Here is a 17,458-nt window from a genome sequence, read left to right on the forward strand (position 1 = left end):
GGGTGCTGCCCTGTGCTGTGGGGTGCTGTGGGGTGCTGCGGGTGCTGTGGGGTGCTGCGGGTGCTGTGGGGTGCTGCCCTGTGCTGCGGGTGCTGTGGATGCTGCGGGATGCTGTCGGTACTCTGGGTGCTGTCCTGTGCTGCAGGTGCTGTGGGGATGCTCTGGGTGCTGCCTTATGCTGGGGGTACTGTGGGGTGCTGGAGGTGCTGTGGGGTGCTGGAGGTGCTGCAGGGTGCTGGGGGTACTGCCCATCACAGAGGGGCCGTGGCACGCACGGCTCGGGGGGCTGCGCACATCTGTGGGGCCAGGATGTGCCTCCGCATCCTATCTGGGGGAGCCAGGAAACACCTTGCCTGAGCAGAGATTCTCCCTTCCTGTGGGAGCACGACGGGCCGGGAGGAAGCGCGGCCATGGGGCCAGGGGCCGAGCGCCAGCAGCGCTGCCCGGAGCGGAGCTGCATGCACGGGCAGTGCCCTGGCCTGGGCTCCGGCCAGGCGCGAGCGGCAGCTTGAGCAGAGCCAGAGCAGCCGTGGGCCCAGGTCACAGCGGGGCATTCCTCGGCATGGCCGTGCTGGGGGGAGGTTCCCAGCCATGCCCAGCTGCATCTGCACACACACGCTCCCAGCCCGCTGCTCTCCCTGCCAGGAGGTACCCCACAACCCCTCTGCCCGCCCCATCCCTGCTGCCCCTGCCGTGCCCTGGCTGCCCAGCCTGCCGTGCCCTGGCCCCACGCGTGCCGCAGCTGCAGCCGCAGCGCAGGGACACGTGTCTGACTGCTGGGCTGGAAGGAGGTCAGGCAATGCCTTCGACAGCCTGACTGAGCCACGCAGGGCCCCATGCTCGGCATCTGCAGGGCCATGTGCCAGCTCTCCCCAGCGCCATGCCCCGCTCCAGGAACTGGCTGGTGCCTCATGCCGGGCAGCAGCTCTGTTGCTGCCTGACACTGTCCCACCTGCAGCAGCCACACTCACCCCGGGGCAGCTGCCAGAGGGATGGACCCATCCTGCCGTCTGCAAGGCCTCCTGACGCTCTTCTCCCCAGCCCTGGCACAGCTTTCCAGCATCCCTTAGGACCAGTGCTGGCCGTAGCTCCTACACGTCCTGCCTCCACTCTCACAGGGCAGCTGCAGACATCCAGGGACATCTTCCTTCTGCTTTCTAGGTCCGTGTTGCTACCCCAGAGCCTCAAAATTAGTGTCCAGGCCGCCTGTGCCTTTGGCCTGGTTTTGATCACGAGATGTTTAATTGCAATTCCTTGGTTATTTTTTAGCTCATGGAGGCAAACTTCCCAGATTTCCCTCGTGAGCCTGGCGAGCTGAGAACGCGCTGTTCCTGCAAAGCTGACACATTCCCCCAGCCCCCTGCTTCCAAGCGGTGCCTCAGTCCTGCAGTGCCCACACCAGCAGCTCAGTGCTGGAGCTGTGAGAATGCCCCATGGTGTTAGGAACAAGTCCCAGCTGCACAGGAGGTCATAGGAACGGGACCAGACTTTAAACACGGGAGAGAGGGACGGGTTCTGGGCTCAGGAGAACTCCTCCTAGGCAGCATAACACATGGACAGGTCCTGGGGGAGGTCAAGCAAGCAAGGTGCTGGCTGCGTGGAACAGGGGGCAAATAGACTGCGAGAGATGGGCCTCAGTGGGCTGAGGTGGTGCAGAACCTCTTCCTTTTGGCCAGCAGCCCCAGGGAGGGCAGAGTGGGAGAGCTTTCCCTGGGTCTCACAGAACTGAGGTGGAGCAGCCCACTCCTGAGCTCCTTTGTGGCACAGCCCAGGCACAGGGCAGCTCGATACGAGCAGCATCTGACATATTGAATGTGGCAGCTCCCCTCGAGACCAGCCAAGTGTGAAATAGAGCCAGTGTGAGCTGGGAGAAGAGACATTGCTCAGGGGAGAACAGCCAAAAGTTGTGCCCAGCTGATGGGAGCTCTGCAGCAGCCAGCACGTGCAGCCGGGACAGCGAGGATGCAGCTGACCCACAGCATGCAGCTGAACCGTGCATGCAGCTGACCCACAGCATGTGAACCGTGCATGCAGCTGACCCACAGCATGCAACGGAACCGTGCATGCAGCTGACCCACAGCATGTGAACCGTGCATGCAGCTGACCCACAGCATGCCACAGCTGAAGGACGTGGCACCTCTGAGCCAGGGCAAGCCCAAGGAACGGAAAGCCATCCCTCCTTCTGCCCCTCAGGGAAGTCCCAGCACAGTCCCGTGAAGTAGACCCAGGTTTGTGTCCATGCAGAGGTGAGATGCTCATGAACACAACCCTGAGTGACCACCGAGCTGGTCCTGGCTGAGCCTCAGCCTCCAAAGAGAGCCACAGGTCTGGCACCACATGTGCAGCACGGCAGGCATCTCAGTCTGCTGTCCTGCAGCCTGGCAGCTTGGGGATAGCACACAGGCAGGCTCTGACTGGGGGAGGCTGGAGTCCCAAGCTGGGGGGCTCAGCCATGGGGCAGGTCCATGGTGGTGCAGCCACTCCTGGGCCACAGCGGCCCTGGGGAGCAGGCAGCGGGCTCAACAGGGATAGGCGTCCCTCCTGGGGCTGGCATGGGGCAGGGGCTGTGTGTGAGAGCTGTGCCTTGGGGCCTCAGTGAGCAGAGCAGAGCAGGGCAGAGCTTGCTGCTTCCTCCAAAGGTCAGAGAACAAGTGCGATGCGAGTGCTGGCGGGTGGGAAGCGGCAGGAAGCCGTTGTCTCGAGGCAGGAGCGTGGAGCCAGGCGGAGGCAGCGCCCATCTGCTCCCTCCAGTCTGGCAGCTGGGAGCATGGCAGAGACCGTGCAGGGGAGGCAGGGGAGGGGGCAGATGCGGAGGGCAGCCAGAGCTGCCCAGCTCTGAGCTCTGGCAGAGTTTGCTCGCAGGCTGTGCCAGGGCAGCCCATGGTGCAAGGCTGGGAAGCCAAGTCAGCCATAAGGAGCCGGGGAGACTGCAGGCATCATCCCCTGGCTGCAGCTCAGGACTGATTGCGTTGCTTCTCGGGCACAGTGGCACTCTCCCCAGCCAGCATGGGATGTGCCAGCTCAGAGCCAGCTCGCTGGGAGCTCAGCACACCCTGCTTCAGCCTGGCTGCCTCCTGCTCCTCAATGGGCCCTCTGTGACCATGTGGGTGCAGAGCAGCTCAGACACCAGCAGAAGGCATAACAGCATGTGTTCCCCACCTTGCCCTTCCCAAGGCAAGTGCCCAGCAGCTGTGCTTGCCCACCAGCCCTGCTAGTGCACGTGCAATAGTTGCATTGGCGGTCTGCTCGGGCCAAGCGTCTCTGGGCTGCGTTCTGCCTCTGCACTGAGTCCCTCCTGGCTCTCATATGATACACTAGGTATTCTCTGGGACTCCTCTATGCCATGCCTCGTGCTGGATCCCAGGCTGTCCTCTTCACGGCCATTCCTGGATGTTCAGTACAAAGCTGATGCTCCAAGGACAGCTCTAAAAGGTGGATAAACGCAGGTTGAGGTCTTGTGTTTTGCAGCTCTTGATGGCAGCAGAAGGTGCAGCTCCCTTTCTCTCTTCCCTGAGCTCATGGTGTAGCAGCAGCTGCTGTGGGACTCTGAAATGTCAGATCTTCCTCACTGACACACATAAGCCTTGGGCTCTGCCAGCAGCAGCCCCTGAGCGTGCCGTTAAGGACACCCCTGCTCAGCCCTCTGCTCCCTGCAGCAGAGGCTTTGATGAGTGCATGTGCTCCACTGTGCCCCTGCCTGGTCTGGGCTGCACCTGCCTGGGCACGCAGCACGGGCATACGGTGAGGGGGAGGAGGTGGCAGCCCCTGGCTTGGCTGCAGCCTGTGCTTCCTCAAACACCACGTCACACAGCACTACTGCATCGCAGTTGCTTCTGAGGCATCTCGTGTCTCAGCACAGCATCTGCCCTCGCCACTTGTGCCGTGCAGGGAGGGAGCTCCAGGACATCAGCACCTGCAGCCTGTGCACAGCCTTTGGCAGCGTTATCCTGCTCTGGGAACCTCCTGTGCTCAGGTTTGGACACAGTCCCTGTAGTCTGGCTGCTAAGGAATCTCTGGCTAACACTTGATACTGAAAATGCCTCTTTTTGTACCAATATCCTCCATGACTAACATCTTGTCCCTTGGGCACCTGCCTTGCATTGGGCTGCTCTCAGCACCTGCCCGTTGAATGTGGAGCCTGGAGTGTGCCTCAGATAACCCTCCACACAAGACAAATGTTATTGCAAGAGTTCAGAGTGCTTGTACTAGGATGTCACCATCGACAATGCTGTGCCTAGGATCAGGCAGCTGGGTGACATCAAAAGCTTTACTGACAGCTGCCCTGCACTGTGAGGCAGTTACCTCTCTTCTCCCAACCAGGTCACAGCCCTGAGGATGCTGGTACAGCTTTTGGCCACAGTCCTTACTCCAAACCTCTACTCCAGCTTTTGTTTTCCTGCAAAGGAATTTGCTTTGGTGCTACAGACACCCCGGTGAACTGGACTGTCCCTTGGCCTCTTCTCAGGTTCACACTTGGACTCTTTCTCTGAGTCTGAATGCCAATTCTCTCTCTCTGAATGCCAGTCTCTGTGCCTTTCTCAAGAGCTGCAGACCAGCTTCTGTATTGTGCAGAGCTGCTGCGGGCCCCTGAGCACAACGTGCAGCTGCCCTGTGCCCACAGGTAACGTGCAGCCTCTCAGCTGCCCCGGTGCCTCACCAGCTACAGTGAACCTCACATGGCACAGGGCTTGATTCCACCCCACTGAGCATAGCCCAGCCCTTCACGTGCTCAGCCTTCTGGGCCCATGTTGCATACAAACACATTTCCCCAGTATTCTCTGTGGCAGCTTGCAGAGAACCCCGAATGCAAGCCTTGACCAGCCTTACACTCAGAAACCACTGCATCCCCAGCACCAAGGGGACAATCTCTGTACTCCCAGCGTCACAAACAAGCTAAATTCTTGCAGTTCCCAACTGGGAAAACAGATGCTGGTCTCCCAGATTGTATCAGCCAGCTTCTCTGCCTGCAGACCAGGGCTATGTGGCACTGAGCCCCATCTCTGCACCGCAGGCAGCCGGCAGCACCCACCCCATCTGGTGCTGAGCAGCAGGGCTGGGCTGAGGCAGGGCTCAGCCTCAGCTATGAACAGACACCTGGTACCTGCCCATGGTCCCTCTGCAGTTGGCTCCACACCCTCTTGGTTGCTCCTGATCCCAAGGCTGGCCCTGGATGGGTGGTGGATGGGAGCTGCCCAGTACCCCGTGTGCCATGCCACAGCCTGACAGGAGCTGCCCTGTGTCCCCTTTGCCATGCCACAGCCTGACAGGAGCTGCCTTGTGCACCCTTTGCCATGCCACAGCCTGACAGGAGCTGCCCTGTGTCCCCTTTGCCATGCCACAGCCTGACAGGAGCTGCCTTGTGCACCCTTTGCCATGCCACAGCCTGACAGGAGCTGCCCTGTGTCCCCTTTGCCATGCCACAGCCTGACAGGAGCTGCCCTATGCCCCGTGTGCCATGTCATGGGCCTCCTCCAGCCTAAACATCGCTCAGACAGCAAATAATCCTTGGGACAGGCTTGTAAATGGAAACCATATGCCCTTGGGAGTGGGAGCTTGCAGGGAGACACCTGAGCTGGGCATGGTGAGATGTTCAGGGTGGCACTGGCTTGGGGTGAAGTGGGGAGACAGGAGGCTGGCAGAGGAGGAGCAGCAGACCTGGATGTGTCAGACACACTCCCTGCCCTGCACCAGGAATGAGCACTGGCTGCCAGCCTCCCCCGGGGTTCTGCTGCCAGCACCTGCCCCTTCCCTGCTTAATCACCATCCTCTATGATAATGAGGCGACAGCTCCTTAAGGGAAACACGCCTGCTAATTAAGCTCTTAATTTGGTGACACTGCATGCTTCCAGAGGCTGCCTCTGCCTGCAGGCACATCCTGTCCCAGCCTGGCCCTGGCACAGCCCTCTGCCCTCAAGGGCTGGCCCTGCTAGAGCCACAGGCCCTCAGCTGCCCCAGGCTCTCCTCAGGTTGGCTCTTGGCACAGGTTCCCGCTGCCAGGTCCGTGCTCTGTCACACTCAGCCATGGCTGAGGGCCTCCTGCTCCCTTTGTGTCCATGGAGCTGGCTGCGGTGAGGCTGGGGAAGACCTGTGCTGGTGGTGATGGCGTGCAGGGACTGCCTTTGACCAGGGTAACCCTGCTTTGTCCCCTCCCTGCTGCACCAAAGCACGCAGCCTGGCTGGTGGGGGCTGGAACAGAGCAGCAGGTAGCCAAGGGGCAGCAGTGAACCAGCAGCTTTGCCAGCCCAGGCACCAGGAGCATTTCCTTGGGTGACCTGCCTGTCAGCCACAGCATGGGGGAGCCTGGCCTGGCATGTTCCACGGGGGGCTCAGAGACACCACGTCCTCTGTGTGGGCAGCAGAGCAGCAGCCCTGCACGGCTTGGGACAGCGTCCCAGGCACAGCCAGGCTCTGTGGGGTACGAGGGTCCTGGCTGGGTGCGGGTCAGGGCTACACAAGTATCCTGAGCAGATGAGGGTCATTGTCCCTCCCCACAGCAGAGCCTGGCCCTGGAGAGGGATGGGATCTGCTGCACAAAGCTGACAGCAGTCTCTCCCCTCCTGGCACCCTGCTAATTAGTGAGGTGCTAAGCCCTGAATATTATTCATTGCTGTGATTACACATTCAGATAAGCACGAGTCGTGCAGTTATTGCCATGTGATTACAGCTCACTCTGGGATTAATAAGGTATCTCTCCCTCAAAAGCCCTGGAAGTCAGTTGCAGGGATCTGCAGGAGCAGCTCTCAGGTGGGGAGGGAGCTGCTGGGATGGAGACAGGGGTGCACAGGGGTGGGGAAAGGTGGGACCATGATGGTGACAGCAATGGGAACAGCAATCAGGATGGGGATGGAGCCGGGAATGGGTCTTGGGCTGAGGACAGGGACAGAGATGGTAATTTTGGAAAGGGCAGGTGAGTGAGGCAGGGAGAGAGGCAAATCAGGGGAGGCTGAGCAGTTTGGGTGCAGGAGGTGACTTCAGAGGGATGCAGTAACACAGCAGGCTGCAATGGGACTGCAGCAGGGTGCCCAGCATGTGAGTGCTCGGTTTGGGGCACAGCTCTGCAGCTCTGGGGCTCCCAGAGCAGGGCAGGCACCTCTCCTGGGTGCAGAGCACCCCTCTGGAGCCAGCACAGAGTTACACTCTGGAGGCTGCACCAGAGAGTTGCTTAGAGGCCACTGCCCAGAGCAGGGAGGGGCTGCAGCTCACCCATGCAGAGCTTGGGAAGTGCTGCACCATGGCACAGGGGAGCTGCAGGCACACAGGCAGGGCTGCAGCTCACCCATGCAGAGCTTGGGAAGTGCTGCACCATGGCACAGGGGAGCTGCAGGCACAGAGGCAGGGCTGCAGCTCACCCATGCAGAGCTTGGGAAGTGCTGCACCATGGCACAGGGGAGCTGCAGGCACACAGGCAGATCCCCAGCAGCCCTCCACAGAGGCCACAGGACCTGCTGCCCAGGCACAGCAGGGCACAGGGCAGCAGCTGAGCAGTGGCCATGGCTCATATCAGGAGACCAGCAGCTGCCCAGCCCCTCACTGGGGCAAAGGCCTTGCCTTAGAGCCACGGGCCCACCCAGGGAGGATGTAGCTACTGCAGTCAGGAGCCCAGGGCATGAAGAGGATGTGTGCCACGATGTGTGCCAGGGAGGTGCTCAAGCTCCTCAAGGAACAGAAACTGCAAAGGGGGAAGGTGCCACAGCGTTGCTGAACATGTTACTGCTCAAGCTCTGCCTGGACTGAGCTCCAGGGACAGTGTGTGCACCAGGATCTCCTGTACATACATCAGATTGCATCTGGGCACAGTGTTCCCCTCCTCACCATCCCCGGCGTAGGCACAGCCTGGCATTCTCACATGGATGCTGAGCACAAAGGGGATGCAGCCAGGGCTGCTGCCAAGCCTGCCTGCCTGGCTTCCAAATCCCACAGTGCTGGGAAACCACCTCCCCCAGGCTCTGCCCTCACTGCACCTCAGTGACACACGGGCAGAACCGTGGCCCCAGCAGGCAGAGCACAACCTTGAGCCTCAGGGCCGTCCTGGGTGCAGGCTGGGGCACACAAACCCCTGAGAGGGCTGGAAACACAACCCCACTGTGCAGCACTCACACAACCCCACTGTGCAGCACTCACACAACCCCACTGTACAGCACCCACAGCCAGAGCAGGGCTGGAAGCACAACCCCACTGTGCAGCACTCACACAACCCCACTGTGCAGCACCCACAGCCAGAGCAGGGCTGGAAGCACAACCCCACTGTGCAGCACTCACACAACCCCACTGTACAACACTCACACAACCCCACTGTGCAGCACTCAGCCAACACAGCTGCACTCTCACCAGCTCAGCCCTGGCACACTGACGTGATACCCCAAACCCAGGCACTGCCACGTGCATCACACACCAGCCTTCCCTGTCCTCAGCCCCACAGACTGGCTCTTCAGGAACTACCCTGGTACCTTCAGGTCTCGTCCTTGTCTCGCATACATGGGCCAGACACCTGTGTGGGATGACTCTTGTCAACATGCTTCGCCTTTGGCAGCAAGGGTGTGTGTCCAGCATCAAACCATAAGGGTTATTAGTGAGGTTTAATTAAGCCTGCAAGGCTGCCCCAGGGCAGTTGTGCCCATTCCTGTGGGAGCACAGGTCACTTCACAAGCACATCCTCAAACTGTCTTTGCAGGAATGGCCACAGAAGAGTAGGGACATGAGGAGAAAACCAGACCCTGAAAAGGTCACAGGCTGCCCAGAGAGCCACCCTCATGGCCCACAGCTCCCCACAGCAGCAGCTCCAGCCCTACAGCAGCTCCTGCCCCACAGCAGCTCCTGCCCCACAGCAGGCTGACAGACTCTCCCAGCCAGCACAGACAGACCCCAGCATCTGCTGCAGCACTGAGTCGAGTCAGATCTGGAAGAGAGGCAGAAGGAGCTGACAGTGCAGTGGGAACCTGCCTCGGTGCAGAGGGTCCTGTGGGGCACGTGTCCTGTGCTGAGCCCTCTCCTGCAGCCTCTCCCCCTTGCCCGGGGTGAGGGAGCAGCTCTTGCTGTGATACACAGAATTATCACACTCAACACCGAGCCATTAAATACTGAGCAGTAGCTAAATGCTCATTAGAGGGGTTTAAACATCAAGACCCAAAGAGCCATTAGATATGCAGCGTGAGGGAGGGGGATCTGCTGAGTGACTGCACACCATCCCCTGTGTGCAGAGCTGCTGCCAGCCTCCCAGCCCCACGGAATCTCTGCTCCATTTTCTGCGGCGTTATCTCGCAGCAGCCTCTCACAGCTGCAGGAGGTGGGGGACAGAGACAAGCTCTCGGAAGCAGCAGGGTGTGGAAGGGCAGCTCAGTGCGAGGAATACCACGGTAGCTCCAGCCCCAACCAGAGAGCAACCTCCCAGCACAGGGCTGGCCTCTGCCAGAGCTGCAGCTCTGCAGGGCCAGGAGCTCCTGGGGGCATGGTGTGGTGGGTGGGCTTCTGGGCCCCAAGGCACCCTGCAAGTTTTCCTCTATGGACACTCCACACTGCTGTGCCCTTGGGAGCACCCTGCTCTCCCCACTACCCCAGCCTCCCATGCCTTCCTCAGCACCCCAAATGCACCGTGGCTCAGCTCCCACCCCACAGAGCACCCTGCTCTCCCCACTGCCCCAGCCTCCCATGCCTTCCTCAGCACCCCAAATGCACCATGGCTCAGCTCCCACCCCACAGCTCCTGCTTCAGCACCCAGGGCCAAACAGCAACTGCCCCAGCCCTGGCCCCAAGGACACGGGGGCTCCCACAGCCTGCTCCCCGGGAGCCTGCTCCAGGGAACAACACGGGGGGCTTCCTGGGAGCCCTGACTGCAGCCCTGGAGCTGTTTGAGGCCTCAGATGTCCCTAAACCCACAGCCCACCCTCCTGCTCCCGGCAGAGCAACACGCAGCAGCACCAAGCAGCATCTCCAAGCAGCCAGCTCAGGGGCTGACTGCAGGAGGGGGTTTGGAGAGGGTGGCTAGCAAGGAGCAAAGCTGGGCTGCCAGCAGCAGTGTCTTCCCTGGGAACACCTTTCCCTGAAGGCATTGTTTTTCAGCCTGCTGTCTCCTTCTGCCACACTTCTCCAGCCCATTCCTCTCCCCTCAGCCTGTTGTCCTCCCTCCTCACTGCTTGGACCACCCACTAGGCATAACCTCAGCCCTCCCAGTTCCCTCCTGCAGCACAGAACTACACTTGGCTCCCCTTGGGGAAGATCCCAGTGTCCCATGTGACTGGGATAGCCTGGCACTGGGATAGCCTGCTGTATTCCTGACAGGGTCCTGGGAGCAGCCAGCATCACCCTGCAGCCTGCTGCCTCCCTCTGCTCCTCCTCACCCAGCTGCACTCCCTATCTGCTTTGCAGAAAAAGCACCTCGTTGCATGACATGCAACCTGCTCTGTTTAAAGGCCAGTCACAGTCACTCCTGGCAGAGCCCATGCAAGTGCCTGCAGCCGTGTTTGCTCCGTGGAGCTGTGGGGGTGGCAGGGCAGGGAGGGACCGTGGGACAGCAGCTCAGCTCGGTTTGCACAGCCCTGAGAATGCCAAATACAGAGGCAGGAACAAAGGGAGGGGGTTGAGGGGCCTCCTGAGGCTGCAAAAGGGTGGCCCTTCAGTGCTGTGGGTTTACAGGGCAAGAGGAGGCAGGTCTCAGGCAACGGGGAGCAGCTAATCCTGTCCCACCCTGAGGGCCAGGGAAGGGCACGTGGCCCCTCTCTGCTGTGGCACAGCCCCTTCAGAGGGCGGCTGCAGCCCATGACCCAGCTCCCCTGGCCCCTTCTGCAAGGACCATGCAGGGACAGCATCTGTCCCCCTGTTTCAGGCAGCCCATAGGGGCTGTGGGGAGCCAGCCCCAGCCCTCGGGACACAGGGCAGATGCTGCAAGTGATTCCTGGGGCCCTGGTCCCTGGGGATGTGTCAGAGCTCACTGGGGCAGCTGCAGCTGGGTGCTGTGGGAAGGGGAAGCCAGGAGAGGGGCAGGAGCCTCCTGCTGCTCCCCAGCTCCTGGGTGTGTGGGCAGTGGCCTCAGGAGCCCAGGGAGCACAGCCTGGCTCCTGGCCTCAGCTTGCCCCTCTCTGCATCCCGCTGGACCCAGCCACGGTGTCACAGGGCTGGCAGCACTGTGCTGGCAGCAGCTCAGCTCAGCTCCCCAGGGGCTGGCAGCACTTCTGCTCAGCTCCCCAGCCCACAGCTAAGGAGCAGCAGTAACCCTGAGAAACTTGTCCCAAAGCTGGGCCAGCCTGGTTCCTGGCACTGGGCATCACCTGCCTGTCCCTGGCAGCAGCCCACAGGCACCAGCACGGTGTGTGCAGGGACAGTGGCATCCTGCAAGGCCCTGAGCCACACACGTGCTCTCAGCTGGGGACATGGGTGAGTGTGGGGATGGGGAGGTCAGTGTGGAAATGGTGCTGTGGGAGCAACTTCCCAGCTCTGTGTGGGAGGGGAGGGCAGGGGAGGGCAGGTTGGGGGGCTGGCAGCAGGACCTGGGGCAGCAGGGTGCTCTGTGATGGGGCTGGTGCACAAGCTGACACCCAGACACGTGGATTGTCTGAGGCTGGGAGAGCAGCTTCTCTTGTGCTGAAACAGAACCACTCTGTGAGCTCCTTCTCTTTAACCTTTCACTCCTGGGTGCTGTGTGGGTGGAACGATGGCTGAGTCGCTAGTTCAGTGCAGCAAAGTGGGCGTTTGGCTTCTCTGGAGAGAGTGACCCGGGCACAGGGTGCCGATGGCTGCACCCATCAGTGTGTGCACATGGAGAGGCACAGGGCTGCTCCCGGGGGGCTCTGGAGAAAGAAACCCCTCCTGCAGGGAGCACGGACACCCACACAGCCCTGGCACCACACCAGGTCCTTCCCCAAGTCCCAGCACCTCGAGGCATCGCCCCAGCCCCATCCCCAGCCCCCAGCCCCAGCTCCCAGCCACATCCCCAGCATCCATCCCCAGTCCCATCCCCAGCCCCATCCCCGTGCCCATCCCCATCCCAAAGCCCCCATCCCCATCCCCATCCCCAGCCCCAGCCCCAGCCCCATCCCCAACCCCATCCCCATCCCCATCCCCAGCCCATCCCCATCCCCAGCCCCATCCCCAGCCCCATCCCCAGCCCCAGCTCCCAGCCACATCCCCAGCATCCATCCCCAGTCCCATCCTCAGTCCCATCCCCATCCCCATCCCCATCCCCATCCCCAGCCCCAGTTCCGGGCGCGTCAGCTCCAGGCGGCCGCCAGGGGGCAGCAGCGCCGCGAGGCCCGGCGGCGGACTACAACTCCCGGCATGCCCCGCGCCGCCGCCGGATCACGTGCCCGCAGGGGTGGGTCTGGGTGCGCCTGTTCCCTGGTGCCGCGGCACCCGCCGAGCCCCAAGCTGAGCCCCGCCGAGCCGAGCCGAGCCGAGCCGAGCCCAGCCCAGCCCAGCCCCGCTGAGCCGAGCCGAGCCGAGCCGAGCCGAGCCCAGCCCCGCTGAGCCGAGCCGAGCCGAGCCGAGCCGAGCCCAGCCCCGCTGAGCCGAGCCGAGCCGAGCCGAGCCCCGCGGAGCCGAGCCGAGCCGAGCCCGTGCCGTGCGGCAGCGCCATGGGGCCGCGGGGCCAGGCCGAGCGCTGGGCGCTGCTGGTGCCGCTGGCGCTGCTGGTGCCGCTGGTGCCGCGCCCGGCCGCCGCCGCCCGGCCCAGCTTCGTGCTGCTGCTGGCGGACGACCTGGGCTTCGGGGACCTGGGCAGCTACGGGCACCCGTCGTCCGCCACGCCGAACCTGGACCGCATGGCCTCCCGCGGGCTGCGCTTCACCAGCTTCTACAGCAGCTCGCCGGTGTGCAGCCCGTCGCGGTACGTCCCGCGGGGCCGGGGCCGGGGAGCGCCGGGTGCTGAACCGGCTCGGGGCCGGTGTCCCGGCGGGCAGGGGGCGGGCGGCGCCGCGGGCCCGGGGAGCCGAGCTGCCGGCTCCCGCCTGCCCCGCCTGACGCTCGGCCCCGCCGCCCCCCGCCAGGGCCGCGCTGCTCACCGGCCGCTTCCAGACGCGCTCGGGGCTTTACCCCGGCGTGTTGTACCCCGGTTCTCGCGGCGGCCTCCCGCTCGCCGAGGTCACCGTCGCCGAGGTGCTGAAGGCTCGGGGCTACGCCACGGCCATGGTCGGCAAGTGGCATCTCGGCCTGGGGGTTAACGGCTCCTTCCTGCCCGTCCACCAAGGCTTCGACCACTTCCTGGGGGTGCCCTACTCCCACGACCAGGTGAGGGGTGTCTCAGCCCTGGGGGGTGACCCGGGGCTGGCCGGGAGGGGGGCTGCCCGAGGAGCCGGGGCAGTGTGTTCCTTGGGCACTTCGAGGGTGGACACAGACCCCCGGTGCCTGCAGGGCCTGGGGGGGGCTGCTGTGAGACACCCAGTGCCAGGCCAAGGGCAGCGGGCACAGGCTGGCACACAGGAGGAGCAAGTCCTGTTGTGCTGAGGGGAGGGAGCCCTGGCCCAGGCTGCCCAGGGAGGGTGTGGAGGCTCCTGCTCGAGGTTCCCAACCCCAGCTGGACACGTTGCTGTGCCCCCTGAGCCAGGGGCTGGGGCTGCAGCAGCTCTGCAGGGCCCTGCCAGCCCCAGCATTCGGGGATTTGGGGATTCTTTGCTCCTCTCACTGTCCTGAAACACAAGTCAAAGTGTTACTTGCTCTCTCCAGGGTCCCTGCCAGAATCTCACCTGCTTCCCACCTGACACCAAGTGTTTTGGGACCTGTGACCAAGGCTTGGTGCCTGTCCCACTGATGTGGAACCAGAGCATTGTGCAGCAGCCAGTCTCCTTCCCTGACCTCGTGCCTCTCTACAACAAATTCGCCCGGGACTTCATCGCTGACTGTGCCCGACGAGGCCTCCCCTTCCTGCTCTACTACGCCTCACACGTAGGAGGAGGGGGCTGCTCTGGGGTGGGGAGGGGAGCCTGGGGCCTGTGGGGGAGCAGGGGCGCATCTCAGCTCCTGCAGCCCCAGGACTGTGCTGGGCAGTCACTGCCTGCTCCTGGATGACCTGGGGTTGCTGTTCCCATGCCCAGCACCGTGCTGATGATGTTCTTGGGCTGCTCCTCACTGGAGCTTTGCCCTCTTCTCTGGGCCAGGACTCCCCCTGCTCTGGGGCTCCACATGCTCTGCTGGGGCTCAGGTCCTTCGTGCCGTTTCCAGGAGCTGTTTCTGAAGCCTGGTGCCCAGCCTCCTCATCTCACAGGCATTGTCACACACCTCGGTGTTCTGGCTGTGGGTGGGTGATGTGGGGAGCAGCTGCAGCTCTGGGGCTGTGCCCAGCAGCCTTCTCTGCCCTCCCCAGCACACCCACTACCCGCAGTTCGCCAGCCGGGCGTACACGGGGAGGTCCCGGCGGGGGCCCTTTGGCGACGCGCTGATGGAGTTCGACGGCTCGGTGGGAGAGCTGCTGCAGGAGCTGCAGGAGCAGGGGCTGGCAAACACCACCCTCGTGTTTTTCACCTCTGACAACGGGTGAGTGGGCTCAGCAGGGGGGGCTTTGTCACTGGGCAGGTGCTGCTGCCGTGGTGGGGGGAGCTGGAGTGAGGTTGCTTGGCTGGGGCAGAGGGTCGTGGTGTGGCGTTGGCAGGCGGGAGCCCAGTGACCTGAAGCGAGGCAAGAGGTGGATGCTGCTCTGGAGAGGACCCAGAGTGTGATTTCCTCTTTCCTGTGTCTTGGCTGTGCCCCTCTTCTTGGGCAGAAACCTCCCAGGATTCAGGCTGGGAGCGTACAACAGCCCAAAGACACCCAGATTGCCTCGTGTGTGAAGATCATTGGCCTCAGGTGCTCTGTGTGGAGCTTGCACCAAGAGGCTTGGGCTCCTTCACCCACCCCGTGCCTCCTGCCTCACACAGCTGGGGAGGATGACGGTGTCACTTGCTGCTGCCACATCTCGTGTCGTGGCCCTGTTGGCAGCCCCAGTGATGGTGCTTCTTCTCTCCCAGGCCTTCCACCATGCGGATGGCACGAGGGGGCAGCTCTGGCCTCCTCAAGTGTGGGAAGGGCACGACGTACGAGGGTGGCATGAGGGAGCCAGCAGTGGCTTATTGGCCAGGCCGCATCGCTCCAGGTGAGCCTCAGCTCTGCTGGTGCCCGTGGGGCTGATGCAGCCAGGACAGGGGGCTGTGAGCCTCAGCTCTGCTGGTGCCTGTTGGGCTGATGCAGCCAGGACAGGGGTCTGTGAGCCTCAGCTCTGCTGGTGCCTGTTGGGCTGATGCAGCCAGGACAGGGGGCTGTGAGCCTCAGCTCTGCTGGTGCCTGTTGGGCTGATGCAGCCAGGGCAGGGGGCTGTGAGCCTCAGCTCTGCTGGTGCCTGTTGGGCTGATGCAGCCAGGACAGGGGGCTGTGAGCCTCAGCTCTGCTGGTGCCTGTGGGGCTGATGCAGCCAGGGCAGGGGGCTGTGAGCCTCAGCTCTGCTGGTGCCCGTGGGGCTGATGCAGCCAGGGCAGAGGGTTGTGGCAGCTCAGCTGCCCTGGGACAGGTGGGGATGGAAGGGAATGTGGCTGGGATGGGAGAGGGACCAGGTGCTTGACCCTTTCCTTGTGCTGTGGTGGCAGGAGTGACACATGAGCTGGCGAGCACCCTGGACATCCTGCCAACGCTGGCTGCCCTGGCTGGAGCAGCTCTCCCCAGAGTTACCCTGGATGGCTATGACCTGAGCCCCGTGCTGTTTGGGTCGGGGCAGGTGAGTGCTGTGTGCTGGTGTGTCTGCCTTTGTGCTTTGTGCACAGTGGGTGTGGGACTGCAGCTCTGTGCCTGATGAGATCCATGAGCTGGGACCTTCTGTCTGGCCCAAGTGGTGCCAGGTTGTTCCTGGCCTTCCCTGGGCTGCTCTGCTCTTAACAACTGCCACATGTGCCCCAGACAAACCCTTGTGGGGGGTGCACAGAGGGGACCCCAGTGGCTTTGAGTAGGGAACAAACAGCTCAACGGCTTCCCCCCTTGTCTGGACGTGTCCTGGCTGTGGTCCTGGGGCTCGAGTGTGGCTTCCTGTGGGTCTCTGCCTGGTCCTGCTCCAGGCTCCTCCTCACCCCGTGGCTGTGTGGCTGAGCTGGGCTCTGCTCCCTCCCACAGAGTCGCCGGCAGACCATGTTCTTCTACCCGCCGTCCCCCGACCCGCTGCACGGCCCCTTCGCCGTCAGGCTGGGCAGGTACAAGGCTCATTACTTCACACAAGGTTGGTGCTGCCTCCCCCACACCTCTCCTGAGCACAGGCAGCTTCATGAAGCCCCGTTTGCTGTTGCTGCCTCAAGCTCAGAGAGAAGCTGAGCTGCAGCTGGGTGTCTCTTGCAGGTTCCTTCCACAGTGACACAACCCCAGACCAGGCCTGCCACGGGCTCACCCCGCTCACCCCTCACTCCCCCCCACTGCTCTTCGACCTGGAGTCTGACCCAGCTGAGAACTACGACCTGCTGCAGAGCAGTGCAGGGCCTGAGCTCCTGCAGGTGCTGAAGGAGATCAAAGAGCAGAAAACGCTCTTTGAACAGCACATGGAGTTTGGGGAGAGCCAGATGGGGAAGGGCAGGGATCCGGCCTTGCAGCCCTGCTGCGTGCCCAACTGCACCCCAAAGCCTTCCTGCTGCCACTGCTCCTAAGCCTCCTGCTGCTCCAGCTGCTCCACACTGGAACCCTGTCCCCAAACCCACCGGATCCTCCACTCCCAAATAACGAATCTCAGCCCTGGAGCTGCCCTGCAGCTCTGCCTCAGGGACACCTCTGACTAACAGGGTGTTGGGGTAGCAAACAGGGGGGTTGGGGTGCCCACCAGCCTGGGGAGGGCTGCAGGTCAGTGGACCCCTGTGTTCTGTGTTGGACCTTCAAGCTGAGGCCTCTTGACAGCCTGACTTGTTCAGGGGGGGCCCATGACACAGCATCTTCTGCAGAGCCAGAGCAGCTCCTCCCAGACTGTGACCAGGGGGCAGCAAGGGCCCAGAGAGCCCCCTCAGCTGAGGTGTCTGTGCAGCCCAGGCTGGGGGCAGAGCTGCCAGCTGCAGCACCATCAGCTGCCAGGGCCCACAGCACAGCAGGAGGATGGGACGGGTGGTCCTGGCAGCTTTGAGGCAGGTGCCCGGCTGGGAGGCGGCTCAGGGGCTGTGGGATGAGCGCTTCCAGGTCTGCAGCAGTGGGAGGTGTGGCTGGTGGCTCACAGGCAGGGCCCTTGGGTAAGGTCTCTAGATGCTATCAGGCCAGTGTCACCCCAAGGCTGAAAGGGTCTCTGACTCCTCTTGCTTCTGAGCAAGTGGCAGAAACAACGGGACAAACTGACAGCAACCCCCCTTCCCTGTGCCCTTGTGCTGCGGGAGGGGAGAGAGAAATCAGCAGCAGAGTTGAGCCTGGGAAGAAGGGAGGGGTGGGGGGAAGGTGTTTTTAAGCTTTGGTTGTCTTTGTCCCTCTCTGATTTTGTAACAGACTTAAACCGATTTTGTTTTCTCTGTGTTGAGTCTGTTTTGCCCATGACCATAAGTGGTGCATGACC

At 62.6% G+C, this 17,458-nt stretch overlaps 1 protein-coding gene across 1 annotated transcript; it reads left to right on the plus strand.

Annotated features, from left to right (window-relative positions):
- The first annotated feature begins 12,313 nt into the window (after positions 1-12,313).
- Positions 12,314-17,380, plus strand: ARSA (arylsulfatase A). Its single transcript, XM_061989627.1, has 8 exons — positions 12,314-12,814; positions 12,975-13,215; positions 13,651-13,869; positions 14,288-14,457; positions 14,928-15,052; positions 15,540-15,667; positions 16,057-16,159; positions 16,276-17,380. The coding sequence occupies exons 1-8, from the start codon at positions 12,564-12,566 to the stop codon at positions 16,575-16,577; spliced, it is 1,539 nt and encodes a 512-aa protein (XP_061845611.1). The 5' UTR covers positions 12,314-12,563; the 3' UTR covers positions 16,578-17,380.
- Positions 17,381-17,458: the final 78 nt, after the last annotated feature.

The sequence above is a fragment of the Colius striatus genome, chromosome 1 (genome assembly GCF_028858725.1).
Source record: "Colius striatus isolate bColStr4 chromosome 1, bColStr4.1.hap1, whole genome shotgun sequence".
Taxonomy (NCBI): Eukaryota; Metazoa; Chordata; class Aves; order Coliiformes; family Coliidae; genus Colius; species Colius striatus.

Coding starts and splice junctions, on each gene's coding strand:
- ARSA (XM_061989627.1), top strand. CDS start 12,564: ATGGGGCCGCGGGGCCAGGCCGAGCGCTGGGCGCTGCTGGTGCCGCTG. Junction 13,216..13,650: donor TGCCCTACTCCCACGACCAG/GTGAGGGGTGTC, acceptor TGCTCTCTCCAG/GGTCCCTGCCAGAATCTCAC. Junction 15,668..16,056: donor TGCTGTTTGGGTCGGGGCAG/GTGAGTGCTGTG, acceptor TCCCTCCCACAG/AGTCGCCGGCAGACCATGTT.